This window comes from Babylonia areolata, chromosome 8 (assembly GCF_041734735.1).
Source record: "Babylonia areolata isolate BAREFJ2019XMU chromosome 8, ASM4173473v1, whole genome shotgun sequence".
NCBI classification, from domain to species: domain Eukaryota; kingdom Metazoa; phylum Mollusca; class Gastropoda; order Neogastropoda; family Buccinidae; genus Babylonia; species Babylonia areolata.
Window position 1 is genome coordinate 37,219,989 of NC_134883.1, and position 21,196 is coordinate 37,241,184.

Here is a 21,196-nt window from a genome sequence, read left to right on the forward strand (position 1 = left end):
AAGGGAGGCTGTAGTGAGCATGGAGGTCACATGTGGGGTGGCCGAGGCGAGAGTTCCCCACAGAGATGAACTATTGGCCAAGGAGGTCGGCCTGACCAACAAATAGTCAATCCTGCCTGTCAGGGCAGCCTGTTCCACCCTGTGAGATGTGCTGGGCTGGATCCAGGGGGGAGAGGACGAGAGGTTGCGCCCTGGTCCTCCCGGCAACCCAGCATGCACCACAGGTAGAATGGGGGAATCCACCTGTGGGTGCCAACCATCCTGTGACACCAGGGTAGGCAAAGGAGAGGTCCCCCCCCCCCCCACCCCAAGCCAGAGCTTTTTTCCCCACTGAGGGAGATGGGGGTATAAGGACTCAGCAAGGGAGGGAGGAAGGGACACACTGAGGACCTTCTCAGAACAGTGACTGAGATAGAGGCCAGGTACAGAATCCCAATATGAGGACGTGTCCTGCCCTGTGTCCACACAACTGGGAGAGTTGTTGCTCACAAATTCCCCATCCCACTGGGACAACTGGAATGTGAATGTCTGTATATGTGAGTGCCTGTCTCTGCTGATGACTAATGTCTTGAAAAAATGTTCTTTTTTCAGTTATCAAATGCTTTGGGGGTTTTGTTTTCATAAAGCATCTTTTATGACTTGATTACTGTAAAATGCTTTGAACATTCAGACAGGTACATCCTCATCCTCTCGCCACAAAACACAAGGGACATAACTCCTACCTGGTGACATTCAGACAGGGTATGTCAGTTCCTATCATACATAACTCCTACCTGGTGACATTCAGACAAGGTATGTCAGTTTCTATCATACATAACTCCTACCTGGTGACATTCAGACAAGGCATGTCAGTTCCTATCATGACACTGATGGAGGTGCCAGCGTCCATGTGGTTGCCCACAATGGTGACCCGTGTCCCGCCGTCCATGGGGCCACTGCTGGGAATGATGTCCATGATCTCTGGTTCCTGCACACCCAAAACCCTGTGTCAGTGCACACCTAACACCCTGTGTCAGTGCACATCCTGTGTCAGTGCACACCTAACAACACCCTGTGTCATTGCACATCTAACAACACCCTGTGTTAGTACACATCTAACAACACTGTGTCAGCGAACACCTAACAACACTGTGTCAGTGCACACCTAACAACACTGTGTCAGTGCACACCTAACAACACTGTGTCAGCGAACACCTAACAACACTGTGTCAGTGCACACCTAACAACACTGTGTCAGTGCACACCTAACAACACTGTGTCAGTGCACACCTAACAACACTGTGTCAGCGAACACCTAACAACACTGTGTCAGTGCACACCTAACAACACTGTGTCAGTGCACATCTAACAACACTGTGTCAGTGCACATCTAACAACACCCTGTGTCAGCGAACACCTAACAACACTGTGTCAGTGCACACCTAACAACACTGTGTCAGCAAACACCTAATAACACTGTGTCAGTGCACACCTAACAACATCCTGTCAGTGCACACCTAACAACACCCTGTGTCAGCGAACACCTAATAACACTGTGTCAGTGCACACCTAACAACATCCTTTGTCAGTGCACACCTAATAACAATGTGTCAGTGCACACCTAACAACATCCTTTGTCAGTGCACACCTAACAACACTGTGTCAGTGCACACCTAACAACATTGTGTCAGTGCACACCTAACAACACCCTGTTTCAGTGCACACCTAACAACACTGTGTCAGTGAACAGTCTGGGCACACTGTGCAGGAGTACAGGGAGGACGTGTCAGATGTTTAATTCCTTGTTTGCTCTTTTGTTTATTTAGTCTTTGACATCACTGCTTTTGTTTGTATGGTGTGAGTGAAAAGATGCATGTGTGTAATTTTTCAATGGCCCTATGGTGCACACGAAATAGATTTCTTGCATTGACTTCCAGTAAGTTCTTCACTTGTATAGTTCAGAGTCATAAAATTGTGTGCCAGTCAGCTAAATTTTGTCCAAGGTCGTTGTATTCATAGCACATGGACTGAAAATAGTTTTAGAACAAAACACACACTACTGAGGTCCTTTTCAAACAAAAGTAACAGTGTATTCTCATCCCCCTCTTCCATCTCTTATCTTTTAAAAACTGTTTTCTCCTGTTTCATGTGAGATCTAGCATGGAATGTGGATGTTGTAACGATTTTATCTTGTGAATTTCAAAGTCATTCTAACACTATTCATTTATCAAAAGAAACTCTGTTCCTGTTCCATGTTGGTCCTCTGGTCAAGATCATTCTCTTTTTCCTACACAAGAACAGTCATCACGAGTTTGGTCATCTGCCAGCTTCAGAAACATACCATACAGTTGTTTCCCTTCGGTAAGTCAATTGAGGCTAACTCACTGCATCCTCAGTGAATTTCTAACCGATAGATATAGTTCCTCTGTATACTTTCTTGAATGCTGTGTTTGTGTGTGTGCATCTGTGTTGTGTGTCTGTGTATGTGTGTATGCGCATGTGTGTGCGTGTGTGTGTGTGTGCCCACATGCATGTGCATGTGTGTGTGAATGTTATCTCACGCATGTGCAGAGAGAGAGAGAGAGAGAGAGAGAGAGAGATAGAGAGAAGTATAACTGACCACATAGTGAAACTCTTTGGATGAGATGCCACTGTGTGTGTTTCCAACAATGACTCGAACATGACCCTTCTGAGACTGCATGCTGGCTGCTCCAGTGACGCAGACAATCCTGAAACAGTTAATGGATCATGTGCTTAGCATGGGTGTAGACAAGACAGTAAACATGCCTGTGTTCAGGTATGTCAGCAAACATCTGTACAGGGGAGAGAGAGTGGAAGGGGGAAGGGGGTGAGAGAACTCAGAACTCAGAACTCAGAAAGTTTAATGTACATCAGCCTTGGGCCACAATACAATGGGGAAGGGTGGATCGGTGAGGTTGCATATAACATTGTGTTATCCATAGCAATAACAACAACAAAAGCAAAAACAAGTACAAACTGAATGAATATATACTTAAACAATGTGCCCATCATATAGTATAAAAAAAATTTAAAAAATTCATCTTTGCATTTTGCGTTTCAGTTGTGGGTGAATGCACACAAGCATATATGTGTGCATGCATGTGATGTCTGCATGCATAGGCCGATTCAATTAGGCATCTGAACAAGGCATTGGATGAAAAAAGAAGAAATTATTTTGTTGATTCTTTCTTTTAAAATGCTCCTACACTAAATTCATATTCTTGGTTAATATCAGATAATTTTCATATATTACATATCTCTTGCATTGCTTTCATCTCATTCTTTGCTGTTACATATAATATAAATGTTCTGTTGCATTTATATCTGTTGTACTGTCTACTTTTTATGACTGCTGCTTGATGAATAAGTGTATAGTTTAGATGAATTCAATGCCTTGTTTCCATAAAATGTGATGAATGTCATTTCTCATACTTGGTCATTTGGTTTAATTGTCCATAATGTAAAATGAAATAGATGCACTCACACAGTCAGCAAAAAAGCCCCTTAAAAAAAGAATAAAGAAAATGAAGAAGCAAGAAGAAAGTAGGTGAAAGAAATGTTGGAAATATTTTTCTCTCAAGTCCTGGAATATAACACTGTAAGAAAAAAGAATAACCGTGCTAATATTCAGAAGCAAGAATATAAGTGTGCTGACAGTCTCTATGGCACATTCATTCTAGACTGAGAGAGAGAGAGAGAGAGAGAGAGACAGAGACAGAGACAGACAGAGAGAGAGAGAGAAACAACACACTGGATTTTGAGAGACAGAGACAGACTGAAAACAAGTGATGTGGATAACACATTACACTGTAACTCTCCAGCATGACAAATAAAGGCAAATGCCAGCAACGGAGAACCACAAGTAACAGACATTACGGCATGAACAGACACTTACTTCTTGGGAGCCACAAACTCCTGAACCACACACTCCACCCCATCTACATCCACTTTGACATCGTCCTCTTGGATACCCAGGTTTTTGCCAATCACTGTCAGCCGAGTACCTCCCTTGCTGGGGCCTGAATCAGGATGGATCTGTAGCACACGCATTTCAATCATTTTATTTCAATAAACCTTCACATTCTAACAGTACACAATGTGGTACAACAGTATATTATACAAGTGTGAGTGACATTCCATCCACACAAACAAGGTTACTTGATTGCTCAAACTGGATTAAAAAATACACACTTGACGCACATGTACAGAGAGTAATAAATCAACAACAGTCTAACCCATAGCAAAATAATACAAAAATACAAAAAAATATAAACAATACCCTGTAAAGTTAACTGAAACTGAGACTTACTGTACCAAGCCTTAAAAAAAAACCCAAAAACAAGAGGTAAAGCCTTTACAGCTCATGTGTGATTCCTGCCGAATGAAACTGAAAACATGGGTGGTGGGGAGGGAGAAGGGTGAGGGTAACCAGTGCTCAGTCTTAGAATATTTTTGTATTGTATTGTATTGTATTGTATTGTATCATACACCTTGTCACAACAGATTTCTCTGTGTGAAATTTAGGTTGCTCTCCCTAGGGAGAGTGCATAACTAGAGTGCAGCATTACCCCTCTTTTTTGTCTGCCAATGTATATGCTTTTCCTATTAAAGGGGATTTTCCTGTATAATTTGCCAGTGACAGCTCTGATCAGTGGGCTGGACACATAACCTCCCATGTAATATATATATATATATATATATATATATATATATATGTTCCCGTGTCTTCATCATGGCTTTCTGTCACAGAAAGATCACAAGAAACATTCCAAAACTGATATTTGGTAACCTCATATTTTAGCTGAATTACTGCAATAAGAAGGTCTACAAACAGTGTAAGTTGATTCAAATAATTTCTTAAACTTACCTTCAAAATATAAATTTGTGTAGATCTGTTGAATCATTTCACTAATATCCAGACAATCATTTCACTAATATCCAAACAACTCAAAGTGTATCTTTGTATCTGTCAAACTGTTAACATATTCCAGTGTTTCCATGACTTTACCATTCAGATACTTCATAAGAAATGTAGACAGGCTTAACGTATGCAGAGCGATTCCCACAGTGACAGACTTTTCACTCAAGCTGGCTGCAGTCAAACAGAATTTTCAGTATATTCATTCTAGTCCAAATCAAATCCAATTATGGTGCTTAGAGCCTCACCGACCATTGAGGCCATATGAAGGCTATTGCCACATCATTCTAGTTAAGTTAATACCCTCTTTAAAATATTTAAATGCTACAAATATGTCATGGTATTGTTGGTGTCACTCTGTGTGTTTTGTCCAACAAACTAATGCTGATCTGGAGACTAAATGAAATAAACTGTTGACGATCCAGAAATACGGTTTAGTCCAGAGGACTTACAACCTATAATTGGTATGAGTGGAAATATTTTTTTTCTCTATGTTCAACCCAAATTTGGTACTGAGAGTTGAAGTATTTCCAAGAAAATTAATTTCTGTAAGCTATCCAAAGACACACGCACACACACGCACGCACACATGTACACACACACACACACACACACAAACTGAAACAGGGTAAAGTACAAAGACTCACGTTGTGTGTAAACACACACATGAGCCAAAAACAATATGGAAAATGATTAACATTCCTGACATCAAAAGTCACATGGTTTCTGATTTCAAAATGGTAGACCATGCATTACATTCATCTTAAAATCTATAAATCATTGAAGATGCCAAATCAGAATCTAAGAAAATTACCAGCTGTGACTTAATCTTTAGCCAGCATATTCATCAAACACTGGAAGAATACAACACATAAGATTAATAAGTTTGATGGTAACATATGATTATTAAGTCTGATTACAGAGTTCATTGATGAAAAATAGGAGGTATGATACAGAATGAACTTCTGCAATGAACTTCTGATTTCATAAAAAAATAAAATTAAATTAAAAAAAGAAAAGAAAAAAAAGTCATGATTAATAAACAATGTAAGCACTGTTTTGTTTTATTTCTAATATTGTGATGTAGACTATATGATGATACTCAGCAAGATACCAGATATGGGGGAAAAACAGCATAAACTAACAGCTGCCTGAAACATTGTACATTTTGAAAGGAATGTCAAAACACACATCTAAAACTGTCTGAAACACTACATTTTGAAAGGAATGTCAAAACACACATCTAAAACTGCCTGAAACATTGTACATTTTGAAAGGAATGTCAAAACACACATCTAAAACTGTCTGAAACACTACATTTTGAAAGGAATGTCAAAACACACATCTAAAACTGTCTGAAACACTACATTTTGAAAGGAATGTCAAAACACACATCTAAAACTGCCTGAAACACTACATTTTGAAAGGAATGTCAAAACACACATCTAAGTGAAGATGATTCAGAACTCCCTGTGTGTAGACTCATACAAGTGACACACCATTGCACAGCATCCTGTGAAGTGTTTATGTGGAAAACTGTTCTTTTTTCAGCCTGAATGGAATTCTGTATTTGTTAGCACTGGCAGAAAATAAACAGCTGTGCAGTGCACTGTGTGGCAGGCATCAGCACCAGCACCATGATGCTATCTGGCTGCAGACAGTATCTCTAACTCTGAAGCTAAGGGCAATGGGTGCAGGGTGGGATGCAACATTTGCAGGGAGAAGGTGGATGTGCATTGTGCATGCTGCTCAGAAAGGAATAGTCATGTCTGAATGTTCATGCTGTACATAGGAAGAACAAAACACACAGACTGCATGCGTGTGAAAATATGTGTGTGCTGGTGTGTGTATTTTATTGCTTATTTCACATTAATACAAATGGTGAACTAGAGGCAGTATACTATTATTTCAAAAACTACAATGAAATGGTATGCTTGCATCCCTGTTGCAATAAAACATATATTAATATGCATACATTTCAATCTCCCTCCTCACAAGGTAACATTACATTTTCACTTGCTTAGGGTTGGGTGAGAGTGAGCCAATCTTCATTTCAGTTACATAATCTGAGATTCTTCATATGCTACAAAGAGTAGCGTATCTAGCTTTCTTCACAAATTAGTACTGCATCATGACACGACCATCCCAGACAGCAGTTTGAATTTATGGGTTCTACGTTGTGAAACATCCTTTGTGACAAGAAAGACAGCAGGATGATCAGACAACAAGGAAACAAAGAACAAAGAAGACAAGGGAGACGGACACCACAGCCCCAGCTGGTTACCAAGGTGATGGTGGGGTTGGGGCAGACAGTGGCAGGAGACAGCCAGGTGGCCGAACAGAATTTCTCTGTGCTGCACTTGAGGTTGCCGCACCAGCCACAGTGGTACTTGCTGTCCACTGTGAAACACTCACCACAGCTCCCTGCCATCGCTGAACACTTGTACATCACCACTGCAACACACACACTCCCTCATATATCTACACTTTGACAAATTTAAACATACATTTATTGCTGAACACTTGTACATCACCACTGCAACACACACACTCCCTCATATTTGTACACTTTGACAAATTTAAACATACGTTTATTGCTGAACACTTAATTGTACATTACCACTGCAACACACACACACTCCTTCATATATCTACACTCTGACAAATATAAATATACATTACTATCATTCACATATAACTATCTACACTTTGACAAATATAAACATACATTTATTGCTGAACACTTGTACACCATCACTGTAACACACACATTCCTTCATATATATACACTTTGACAAATATAAATATGCATTTACAATCATTCACAAATATTTACAGTTTGACAAATATAAACATACATTTACAATAATTCATATCTATCAACAGTTACAATCATTTGCATATCGACACTTTGAAAAGTATAAATATTTATTTACAATCTTTCACATACATTTACAATCATTTACATATATCTACTGTCTGACAAATTTAAACATCCATTTATAATCAGACACATTGCAAACAGACATACATTCATTATACACATTAAGGCTTCATACATACAGATAACTGCTTGTACACATGGTGGCACTGATGCAGATCAATGTGAACTGGACCCTGATTTATACATGTTCATATAAAATAACATGCACACAAACATTCACTTTAGTTAAGTAATGGCACATACATTATACAGGCATTACCAAAATTCTTTAGTACTTATTTAACTGATACAATGAAATATGAAAACTGACAGCCACAAATCCAAATTTAGGTGTATCTCAAAGTAAAACATTTATCTGGCTCTGAGGTGTGACATACAGTGCAGTCACACATGTACATACAAAAGGTAACTATAGACAGTCCCCCCAAATCCACCAAACCTTGCACTCCATCAGGGTTATCCAGAGGGTGACTGCCGGCCCCCCAGTAGACCTTGAAAGGAACACTGTACAGGCTCACATTGCGGTGGTAGTTGAACTGTGGCAAAAACAAAACAAAACAAAAAACAAAAAAAAAGGTCATTTTCAAAAGACCTTAAAATAGCATTTCACAAACATACACACATGGTAGTTCAACAAACAGTTTCAGTTTCTCAAGGAGGCATCACTGCATTCGGACAAATCCAGGCCTTAAGTGCATGCATATATATATTTTGTGTTCTCACCACTGTGGATTTCTTCCACAGAATGTTGCCTGTGATGATATGTTTAACCGCCATTTAACAATGACCCACTTTGTGCCTGTGGTACTGCAAGAGAAACCGCTGAACATTATTTATCATTTTGTCAATACTTTCAAATACAATCTCAACTTAATCATTGTTGAATAGTCCAACTGGGTTGTTGTTACTACTTCTGTTTTTTGTTGTTGTTTTTTTGTTCTGCTTCAATAAAAACATGAGACATTGTTAAATGGCAGGTTTAGTGTTAAAAAAAGCAATATGCAGTAAAACAGATATGTTCTAAAATAACTCATACATTAAAACAAAAGTTTCCAAATATTCTTGAGATATCTAATTATGCACTGACACCACAGACAATGACTTTAATAACTAAGATTGACAGCTTTGATATCAAGGGATTAGGATAAATACAAAAGGATTATGGGAGCATATTAGGATCATAGTGATAATCACAGGGAATTTTACAGGGAAGTATAACAAAAACAGATGATGATACCAAGAATAAAAAAAATGGGTAGAACAAGCACAACATATTTCATCACAAATGAGGTTTAAAGATATCTTAAAAAGAAGAAAAAACACAATAAAAGTACAGTGACAATAAATTAAACTGTGCCACTTACAGTTAGGGGACTGCACTCTATGAGCACTTTGTTGTCATGCACAGGCTTCACTTTAGCAGGGACAGTCTTCCCTGTGTCGATGTTAAACTCGCATCGCAAATCATTCTGAAAGTCCTGCAAACAGAGAGAAAAAAACATGGTGGCATGTCACTGCAATGCTGCTGCAAACACACTTCAAAATGTGTCACAAACACAATACATGATAATGTATCATTACCCTGATCAGTGCAAATTCCCTCACATTTTATATGGGTTGTGTCCCCTTGGCCTATTCCTGGACTTCATCAGGGCATGCGGAAAATAGTGGCATGCATGTAGGTGTCTGTGTGATTGAAGATGACAACTTCATTGTCAAACACCTACAAAACTCATATTGCAATAGTGAATGCTTCACACACAGAGATGAGACATGCTGTGTCAACAATAAAAATGTTCAAAATTTCATGCTGTCAGAATGTGTGGACTGATAATACGGTATCAGAAATTAATTTTCCCCAAATAAACTTCTCTTTCATTATCAAATCATTAAAAAGGAACTGTTCTAATCAACAATTCTCTTTGATTATCAATGTGTGTGTGTGTGTGTGTGTGTGTGTGTGTGTGTGTCTGTGTGTGTGAATAGAACAGAACAGAATAGAATAGATTTTATTGTCGTGAAACCGTAAGGTTTATAAGACACAAGTGCAATGGTAAATAAATGAATGAATGAAAAACACACAATTAATCAATCAGCTAATGCAGTAAATTGCAGCAGCATTCATAAACAAATTTTCCTAATCTTGTTTGTATATATTCATCATCTGTTAGCATCACCTGACTGGGAATATTTCCTGTGTTATTCGAATTTTGAATATCTTTTAAAAATTATTGCCTTAAGATTTTATATTTAATACAATGATCAAGAAGATGGATTTCGTCTTCCAGGATGTTACACTTGTTGCACAATCTGTCTTCTTGTGGAATATTTAAATATCTACCTTTCTCAATCTTTAGGTCATGCACGCTTTTTCTGAGTTTCGTTAAAGCTTGTCTGTGTTTTGTATCTGATATATTTAAAAGATAGGTTTCAGTTTTGTACTCTGCTACAATCGTATTGTAAAATTTTAGCTTTAATGTTTTTTCTCTTTTCTCTTTCCAGTATTTGATAATTTTTTATATATGACGTATTTCAGTCTATGTATGCTGAATGTGAATTGGTTTTTCCAAATGTGATCGAGGCCTATAATTTCGAGTATCTTTCTAACAAATATCAACCATGGCGAAGTTGTGTTTTCTTGTTGGTACATGGACTTATATATTTTGTTGATGAGGGAAGTTTCTGGTAACTGAATAATGTGAATCCAATATGTAATAATTTGACACATTATCTTTAAACTTATTGTGAATCTGCCCAGTTCACCTAACACAGGAAGCACCATAGCTTTTTTGTGTACTCCAAGTATTTGCTTACAGAATTTAATGTGCAATTTTTTTATGTGGAAACTTATTCAATAAGCAGTCGTCAAAAAGATGTGCTAAATCGAAAGAATCATCCGGTTTGACTTGGCAAGGTAACCATACCTCTGATAGATATGGTACCTGGATTGATGTTGATATTTTTTAATGTTCTTCGTAAAGTATGCAATGCTTTGTTTGCTTGTTTAGTTAGGTGTTCCTGTGCTCTTATCAGACTTCCACTTTTGTGGAATATAACTTCTAAATATTTATATTCTTCTGCTGTTTGTATTATATCTTCCCCACAGTAAAAATATATTGGTACTTTTGGGTCAGATCTTCTAAAGATTACCACTTTCGTTTTTTCTCTATTAATTTTTAATCCCCATCTATGGCAATATGTGTTCAAATTATGTAATTTTTGTTGCAATCCTTTTCTTGTTAAAGACAGAATAACCAGATCATCAGCATAAAGTAAACATGGTACACTGCTCGGTGAAACAGCATTGAACTTTGGAGAATCGTTACTTTCCACAGATTTTACAATATCATCTATGAAAATATTAAATAAAGTTGGGCTTAGTGTATTGCCCTGTTGTACACCCTTCTGTACAGTTATTTCTGTGCTGAGACCTTCGTATGAATTTATTTGAATTTTGGAATGATCATACATGTCTTTAATTATATCAAAGCATTTTCCAGTTATGCCCATTCTTTTCAACTTTAGGAACAGGGCATTGTGCCAAACATTATCAAAGCCTTTTTCAAAATCCACAAAACAACTGTATAATCTACCATTTTTTACTTTTATTACTTCATTAATGATCTTTTTTAGAATGAAGATTTGATCAGTTGTTCTGTAGTGTTTCCGAAATCCAATTTGTTCCTTTGTTAGGCGTTCACCTTGTTCTAGGTACTCAGTTATTCGATTATTTAATATTGTGCAGAATACTTTTCCTAAGCTATTGGTTAAGGTTATTCCCCTATAATTATTTGGATCTCCCGGGTTCCCATTTTTATACAATGGAATGCTTAAACCATTTTTCCAACATTCTGGATATATACCTCGTGTGAAAATAATGTTCAACATTTTTTGAATGATATGGATAGTTATTGGAAGACTTGTTTTGACCATTTCGTTTGTAATGCATCCAATCCTGGTGATTTATTATTTTTCTGATGCTTGCACGCTTGCACGCTTTCTTGATTTCTTTGTTTGATATTGTTAAGTTGATATTTGAAAGCAGACTCTCATCTATTTGACTCTTTTTGAGTTTGTTTCTGATTTTTTGCCTTTGTTTTTCTTCTATATTCACCTCTTTGCCAATGAGCTTTTCCAGATGTGAAATCCATATGGATGTATTCAACTGATATTTGCCTGTGGCATTCTCGCCTGCAGTCTGTAAACTTTTTAATGTTTTCTAGGCGGTGTTCGGATCTTTATAAAGGACGTCGTTGATTTTATTCGCAAGATCATTTGTGTACATTCTTTTCTTTCGTCTTAACAGTCTATTATAGATCTTACATTTGGAAAAATATTTTTTGCATAGGGATTTATTATATGGATGCCTATTTATGGCATTCAGTATTGATCTAAGATCTTTCCTGTGTTCATAACATTCTCTATCAAACCATTTTTTAACATTTTTTCTTTTGCACTTACGAACGTTTGTTTTCTTCCTAAGACTTACATTAGCTACAAATTTCATCATTTGTGTAAAATCATTAATAGTATTGTTTAGTGCTAGTTTAGAAATACCAGTTTCATTTTCAATATACGTATCTAATCTTTGTTCTATTTGAACAAGTTGGGTTTTTATCCATGGCATTTCAAAAGCTCTTAAATATTTCTCGTCTGAGAAGGCATCCCATAAGTATCGGTGCGTGACATCTTCAGCTTTAAAAGTTTCTTTTCTTGACGTTTTAACTGATACCGAATTCCTTTCTGATTTTGTCGAAAATCCAGTTACGAAAAACTTAATTCCATCGGACAGTGATCTGAAAAAGATTTAAGGGGATGAACTTTCATATGTAAGATGTCTTTTTTCATAGTGTTAGAACAAATAAAATAATCAACAACACTACAGCCATTTGGACTATAGCATGTAAAGTGTCCATCTAAATCACCCAGTGTTCTTCCATTGAGGATACACAAATTATTGTCAATGCATATGGACACCAGTCTTCTACCAGCTTTTTGCACAGAGCCATCCATTGAATTTCTGTTGAATATCAAATCACAATGATCATTATAAGGTAAGTTACATCTGTTGTTTTCATGTTCCATTTGAATGAAATCTGGAATCCCAGCTGTTTGTGCACTGAAATCTCCACAAAGTATGATGTTTCCCATTTCGTTGATTTCTTCGACGTTTTCTTCTAACTTATCCCAGATGTCCGTGGTATTATCTTTTCCAAAAGAGGATGTTTCTGCATGAATGTAGACACATCCCACAAAAGTGTCGTCGTTGTCATTGGTGCTTGGTATTTTTATCCACAATGTCGCTGTTACTGCTTGGCAGTATTTTGATGTTCTTTCTTAAATCTTCTTTAATGTAAATTGATATCCCCCCTGATGAACTTACTGCTTTTTAACGTTTTTGACGTACATAATGAATTCCAGGTGCAAAATTTGGAATGAAGATGGTACTTGCACTGTCTTTATCTAGATGGGTTTCTTGTAAAAAGATAATATCATATTTACTGAAGTGTTTTATTACCCAATCATGTGCTAATTTATTTGTCGTAAGTCCATCTATTGTCTCTTTGTACCCTTTGAGGTTCCATGAAAGTATGTTCAATGACTTTTTTAACATAACAATTAGATTGTAAAAAAAAATATATATACAAAAGAAAAGAAAAATGTAACACTCATGGCCTGGCTTCGCTGACGAAGATCTAGGAAGGGCGTTGTATTTGTTTCCAAGACTTATGTGACAATGCAATTGCTAAACCATTCGCCGCAACAGGTTTGAAAAATCTGGTTGTTGTCGTGCCGCGTTCGTTGGGTTTTCTTTCCTCTGTTTGTCTCAAGCTGGCTGGTTGTTTCGATGGGAGAGGACGCCTTGGTGGTGGTGTCTGTGCGCATGATCAACGGCTGGGACAGGGCGTTTGGTCATGTGACCACGAGGCCTTTCTTCAGGATTTGTAGTTGCCTTGCGTGTTGTCTGTGGCATGAATTGTCCCGTCTTGGTATTCGTGCCCCACATGGACACTGTTGCAGTCTGGCTTGCACACTCACGTGCATCTCAATCTTGTCTTAATAAATTGTGATGTTGGCTTAGTTGGATTTGCGGCTGGTGCTGGATGTCCGTGTCGCGTATCAACAGTGTTTTGCGTAAGTACCGTTTTTCGGCCTTACAACATGTGGCAGTAGCAATATTCCCGCCACAACCTTGCTCCTTTTCTTTCTTCAGTTGTTAGTTGCCAACTGTCTTGTACATCTGCCGGAATGTTGCTGTTGCCATGTAACCTGTTGTGATAACTGTAGGCGTCAGCAAGGTTGGCTTGGTAGTGTGGTTCCGACTTGTTCTGTCACGTGATTATGATGTGATGGGGTGATTGTCTTGCAGTGGGGAGGTTGGTTGGAGTTCGCGTCATGTTTCTGCACTTTTCTAACTCGCAGCTCTTGGGAAACAGGCGTTATACGCTGCTGGGCACATCTGTTTCACGAGGCAGCTGTCGGTAACTATGTTAGCTTCTTCTTGATTCTCCAAGCGTTATGGTGTGGCTGTACCGCCTAGGTTGAATAGGTATATACGGTTTTCATGATGAGATTACGTCGTCCTCTTCGCACAAGATCATTCGTGTCCTGTTTATGCCACTATCTAGTAAGATCCTGAAAGGTCGCTACGAGGACAATTTTTCACTCTTTCCAATCGGCATGCTCCACGTGTTGCTTTATGTCCACTGTGATTTCTTATTTGATCCAGGGAAATTTTGGGGGGACATTTGAAGTTTTTGTTCGACTGTTTTCTGTAGTTGTGAAATTTCGTTTGAACAATAGAAATGGTCGCAACTGTCGTTTGTTCTGTTTCGACAATTTGTTTCTGTTGCTGTACTGAAGGATGAACGAAGAGCATAATGTTTTGTTGAATCCCTGTGCTCCATAAAGGCCGTCACTGGTTTGATGTTGTGCTCAGCTTGTTTTCGCGATAGTAGGGCACCAGCCGGCTTTAGGTAGGATGTCTTGGTGCGGGTCTTGCCTAACGATAAAGAGATCATGATGTATCCCTTCTTCGTTGAGTGAGACACTTTTTTGTTGTTTTCGGTGATTCTGCGCTCACGAGTGACTGTGGTGTTTTCCCTTCATCCTATTCGAGACTCCACAAGAGACGTGCTGATTGTTGGGTGTAATAAGCAGTGCATTAAAGTACCAACAAGAAAACAGTTGAAGAACTGAAGTCGTGTAGTGTTTGTTGTTTTGTTTGTCCAAAGAACTTTCTGGTCAATTGTCTGCACTCATCTTTCGCGACGTCAATCTTGTTTATGTTTCTATCAATATTAGTTGATGCTGTTCGTACTGATTCCCTCGTTGAATATTGTCCCTGTTTTGCCAGTAATGTCTCTGTGTCTTTTGAAGATCATATGTGTAAACGACAGTTCGGTACATTGTAGTGGATGTTTGGTCTGCATGTTAACGTTTCTCAGGGCATTGCCACAGTACACTGTTATTTTCGCTGTTTCAGATTTGCTTTGCTCTTGAACATGTTGATTTATTGTCTTCTGTTTGGTCACTGTCTTATTCCACCGTGTATCACTGTTGCATCGTTGGGTTCTCAGTTGCCTCTTCATTTGCTTAACTTTATCTGCGTATGGCTTGGTTGGAACCGTGCAGGTCTTGGATTGTTTTCCGTTCCGTCTTTCTCAATAGTTTTGACGAAGTTTCTTTTTCGTGAGCCTCTTCCCGTACTTGTTGTCTAGTACCGGCCAATTCGCTGCAGCGAACTGTTTTTCGTTAGGAGGATACATCTTGTGATCGATTTCTATGAATTTTCGATGACGAGAGGAGGAACGAGAGGTTGCGTTAGTCAAGTACTGGTAGAAATTAAAGGGTTCAGAAGTTGCTTGTGTCTGTGATTTCTTCTATTTGTGTTGTGTACTTTTGCTGAATATGATCTGAATGGTAGTTGCTTGCATATTGGATAGCACGGTTGTTACAGAGTTCGGCTGTACTGTTTTGTTTTCATAATTAGTTATGTGAATTACCAGTGTGCAGTGTAGTCTGGTGATTGTTCACTGATGATGTGTGTGCGTAGTGTGTGTGATGCCTTCTCTACTGATTTCCAAGCCGTATGATCGCCCAAGTCTGATGGCATCAACGTCCCTGAGGATGGAATCATGGTATATGATTATTCATGGGAGCTGGTGGTGGTCTTGTTCTTTCTCTTCGTGCAAAAAATCATCTTCCTTCTCACTGTTTATTGCCTCACTACTTGTCAAGTCACTACTCAAGTCACTACTTGAGACAGTTTCACTCTTGTCGCAACTCGCATCTTCTCTTCCAGCGTTGTTCTTTATCTCATTTGATTTTCTTTTGTGTTCAGGATATTTGGCTTGGTGTAGACTTTTATTTTGAATTTTGTGTTTGACTGTTTTCTGTGTTTGATAATTTGTTTTGTAACAATTAGAATCACTGGTTTCGACAACTGTGGTTGTAGCTGTGAGCTTGTCGTTAGAGGCAAGTGGTGTGTTTCTGTCCTTGCTGGTAGCTGCAAAAGGAGTTGACGAGTCACCAGCAGTCATGAAAACTGACTTCTCGTTGAAATCCATGTGTCTCCAGTAAGGGGCGGAGCTGTCACTCGGTGTTGATGTAATGTGCTCAGCTTTGTCTTTGCAGGAAGGTGGTGTACCAGGGTCCTGTTTGCTTTTAGATGTTTCTGATGGTCTTGGTGTGGGCTTTCTGCCAAATAACGACTTAAATGAAGACTTCAGTGATGGTACCTTTTCATTTTCTTTTGTCTGAGTGGAAACACCTTTTGTTGGTTTTGGACTTTCTTTGGCACCACGATGTGCACTTTTGTTTTTCCCATTAAATCCTATTCTTCTGAGACCTTCCACAATCTGAGCAACCAGTGCTTGATTTTGTTGGGGGTAATGCAGGTCTGCCATTGATGTTACTAAGTTTTGAATGGATGATTCTAGGTTTCGAAGAACTGAAGTCGTGGTTTGGTGTTGTGATTTCAGTATCTGTTCCAGAATAGTCTGGTCAATAATTCTCACGTCATCTTTCGCGACGTCATTGTTCTGTGTTTGACCTGTTTCTTTCCATTCATGTTGCATGCTGTCAGCTACTGATTCATCGTGAAATATTTCACTGCATGTTTTGCAGGTGAATTTTCTCTGTGATCGTTTGAAGATACATATTTGGTAAACTGGAAGTTCGGTACATGTGTAGTGGATATGTTTTGAGCAGTCTGAGCATTTTAAACTTTTTTCTTCCATTTTGGCATTGCCACAGATACAAATGTTATTTTCGTCTGTTTCAGAATTTTGTCTTTCCTCTTGATCACTGTTTATTGTATTGTCTTTCGTGTTTGAGTCACTGTCATATTCACTGTCGTACTCACTGATATCATAAATCGGTGGGTTCTCATGTCCTGCCTGTTTCATTGCCATCAACGCTTCTTCTATCGTGTCGTAGGCCTTGTGTTGCCCTGGAGAAACCGGTCACGGATCTTGATGCATCGTTCCAGTTCTTAAAAATTCAAATCTTCCGTCCATTGCTAACTGCATACAGTTTTTGATCTTTCGGGTTTGCTTTTCGTGATGCCATCTTCTCTTTTTCTTTTCCCTTTCTTTTCTAGTTTTCTGGCAAGTGCGATTCAGGTCGACTTTGTCTTAGAACCGAGGAATTTCAGTGTATGTCGCCATTTCAACTGGAAGTGTGTGTGTGAGTGAGAGAGAGAGAGAGAGAGAGAGAGAGACAGAGAGACAGAGAGGGAGAGAGAGAGAGAGAGAGAGAGAGACAGAGAGAGAGAGAGAGAAGGTTCATAATGTGTCATGTGAATTTCTCTGTGTGTGTGTGTGTGTGTGTGTGTGTGTGTGTGCAAGTACATGCATGAGTATGCATATGCATATATGTGTGCATTCAGCACTGTTTACAAGTGTGCCTGTGTATGTGTGTGTGTGTTTTGTGCATAATTGTGTATGTGAATGTATATTAGTGTGTGTGTGTGTGTGTGTGTGTGTGTGTGTGTGTGTGTGTGTGTGTGTGTGAGTGCATGCACACTCACTAACCTGCATGGCCACCCCATGAACATCGATGGGGCGGGTGGTATCAGCTGGCACCAGAATCTGGGTGTCTGCAGATGCCACTTCTATCCGTGGGCAGTGCTGAGGACCAGGCGTCTGGGAGATGCCCGTCACCTGAGGAACAACACAGACACCAAACCTAACATTCACCACTCACCTCAACTTATCCTCTTCAAGTATAAAAACACAATGCAACTTTTTTGCATCATTACTATTGTGTTCATTGTTAAGCATTGATAAACTGCTGATTTATTCTGTGCATAGAAATGCATATGATGCAATGCGACTATTTTCAAAGTGAATTTCATTCAATCTGTTTTCCTGATTACTGTATGAGCCTGAATGATATTCCCTCCTTGTAATTATCTGACTTATCTGCCATTAACATTTTCAACAGAACAAGGGGAAACACACACTCTCTTGTAAACAGTGTCTCGTCATGTTAAAGACTGTACCAGTAATATGGTATCCTACAAGTTAGGATACCACTAACTGGATACATAATTATTTTGTGTGCCTGTGTATTCTCCTGGGGCATCAGTTAAGTCTCACAACAGCCTGCCAACACAGAAGACAAGCATATCAACTCTAAAGTCTGCATCCATGGTGCAAGGACAGAGGATCTTCCATCAATTCAGCAAAAGCCAAAATGCTGCTGTGTACTCTCGGCAACAAAATTGTGAGCAAATCACCACTAACTAATTCAACAGAATTCAGATTGAGAAAACTGACTGTCTAGTCTACCTACAAATACAGTTTGAAAGGATGCTGACCTTCAGAAAACACACAAAACACTGGGGAAGAAGACAACGGGCCTATGGTTCGAAACATTGTATCTCACTAAACACAGAGGATTCATCCACCACCAAAAAGGTTTTTATAAACTTTAGTTTTTTGTCACACAAAACACTGTTCTAAAATGCTAAAAGGGTCTTTCAGTCCTAAAGGTAAAGGCAGTCAAAGGCACTGAACAAACCATCTCTTCTGGCATTCTCAGTATGGTTGACTATGGACTGGGGCTAACAACACAGTCTCCAAGCAGCCTCCAAAAGTAAGAAAGAGTTCAAAATGAAGCTATGAAGCTGATCCTTGGAGCAACAAAAGACACACCTACAGAGACCATGTGATACCTGCTTTGCATTCCTTCAATGTCAGCCAGAAACAGTAAGAACAAGTTAAGAGTGGATGAAATGATTGTGTTGATGTTTGAGGTTTTCAGGGTTTTTCTCCCATTCTTTTGTTTCTTTCAGGTCTTTTAGCTGTTTACAATCTGGATTGTGCCTTATGTTTGTCCCATCTGTGATCTTCTGCATTCTTGACAGCTGATTTTTGGTTCCTTGACTGTATCATGGAGTGGGTTTTGAGGGTTTTCAGAGCATTAGAAAGAACAGATTAGAAATGGACGTTTTATCATTGGGATGGATGAAAAAAGTGTGGCCTTTCTTGCTGTTGTTTTTGTTATGATTTTGTTGTCAAATACATCAGCAGTATCGATGCAATAGCCGTTGTCCACGACATCATATCTATGTTTCACCCCCTTTCCCTCTTCATTTTCTCTCTGAATTTGCACAGATCTCAGGAATGTCCTCTGAGGTTTTTTGTGGCAGCCAACGCCAAACTGACAGATGCATCTTTTTTTTAGAAAAAATTATAAATGTTATGGAAAGTGCCTGTATGTGTTTCCATGAAGCTCTCACATTCCACACAAAAGCATTTTCACCCTACCCTGCCAGTGAAACAGACACAGGACACAAGGTCCTCCCTCCAAGACCCAAGACAAGACGTGTCTCATTCTCAGGTACTTCATTTCCATAAAAAATCAGTCTTGAACAAATCCCTGTTTTGCATAAAGTGTATCATCAGTCAGCCTTCCACTCAGGGACCCTGGTCAACCAGTGAGGAGTTAACTAGTACGGAGCTTCCCCCAGACAATTTGTGGCTGACAGCTGATGCCACCCAGGAGGTGGAGGTCTATAATGCCAAGGGTGAGAAGGATGGGGGAGGATGGAAGTGTGGGGAATGTATTGATTCACCCATATATTCATTCACTCCAGCCAGACAGAAGTCACTGACTATCACATCTCAGTCACAATCCGTGTCGTTCACAAGCCAACAAGGGCAGTAATCTGCTTCATGACATCACTCACATCTCCCAGTGAAGTCATACATTGACAGTTCATTTTGTTTCAAGGAAGCACAAAGCATGTGGACTAGTCCATATATGCTCACCACATCTGTTCAAAGAAAAAGGGGAGGGTGAGGATTGGGCTGGGAAGCTGATGTCTGATCTTTGCATAGACCCAACATGCTGGTCAGGTCTACAGCCTTTGAAAATGATGCAACACATAAAAAGAACAATAACAAAAAACCAAAAAAACAAAAAAACAAAAACAAACAAACAAAAAAACAAATTGAATAAGAGAACCAAATAAATAACTGAATGAATTTAAATAGAATAAAAACAGACAAAGGTACAGAGGGAAAATAAGTGAAACACATCGAAATTTTTTTTTTTTTTTTTTTTTTTTTTTACATGATGGCAGTTTTCTAGGTAGTCAAGAATAAAAAAGAACAGTGAATTTCCATGAAAGAGAAAACTTTGTGCACCAGAGACCAGTTTTGACCTCAGTTAATTCTGCAAAGCAGAACATTGAACAACCAAAACATTCCTCTTTTCTTAGTTCTTTTTCATTTCCAGTAACATGAATCTTTCCGTGTTTTTTGCGTGAGATCAGTTCAAAGCCACTCCATTCTTTGATGTGCCTGGCTGTTATTATGTTGCCACTTTGAAAAATCAAAACAAGAAGGTAAAAAACAGAAAGACTTGGAGAGAGAGAGCAAGAGAGAGAGAGAGAGAGAGATCACAAATGAAATTCAGTTAATGAGTGATACAAAAATGGAAAAAGATGACAAAAAAACTGACAGGAGAAAGTGAACATGAGAAGCATGCCATCCCCTCTCCTCCCACCCCCTCATCAGGTTCCACCTTCCTCCTCATCTCCCTCCTGACTCCACCTTCCTCCTCATCTCCCTCCTGACTCCACCTTTCTCCTCATCTCCCTCCTCATCTCCCTCCTGACTCCACCTTTCTCCTCATCTCCCTCCTGACTCCACCTTCCTCCTCATCTCCCTCCTGACTCCACCTTTCTCCTCATCTCCCTCCTGACTCCACCTTCCTCCTCATCTCCCTCCTGACTCCACCTCCGCACCTCCCTCCTGACTCCACCTCCACACCTCCCTCCTGACTCCACCTTCCTCCTCATCTCCCTCCTGACTCCACCT

General features: G+C 39.1%; 1 protein-coding gene across 9 annotated transcripts in view; it reads right to left on the reverse strand.

The window, feature by feature from the left end:
* The window catches only part of LOC143284774 (plexin-A2-like), a 561,646-nt gene that overhangs the window by 82,425 nt on the left and 458,025 nt on the right, over positions 1-21,196 (reverse strand). For all 9 annotated transcript variants that reach the window (XM_076591753.1, XM_076591756.1, XM_076591755.1 and 6 more), the window contains 7 exons: positions 17,900-18,028; positions 9,227-9,340; positions 8,302-8,398; positions 7,203-7,372; positions 3,896-4,035; positions 2,600-2,708; positions 825-967 (listed from right to left, as the gene is read on the reverse strand). In XM_076591753.1, coding sequence (XP_076447868.1) covers positions 825-967; positions 2,600-2,708; positions 3,896-4,035; positions 7,203-7,372; positions 8,302-8,398; positions 9,227-9,340; positions 17,900-18,028 — 902 coding nt within the window. The remainder of the gene's footprint in view (positions 1-824; positions 968-2,599; positions 2,709-3,895; positions 4,036-7,202; positions 7,373-8,301; positions 8,399-9,226; positions 9,341-17,899; positions 18,029-21,196) is intronic.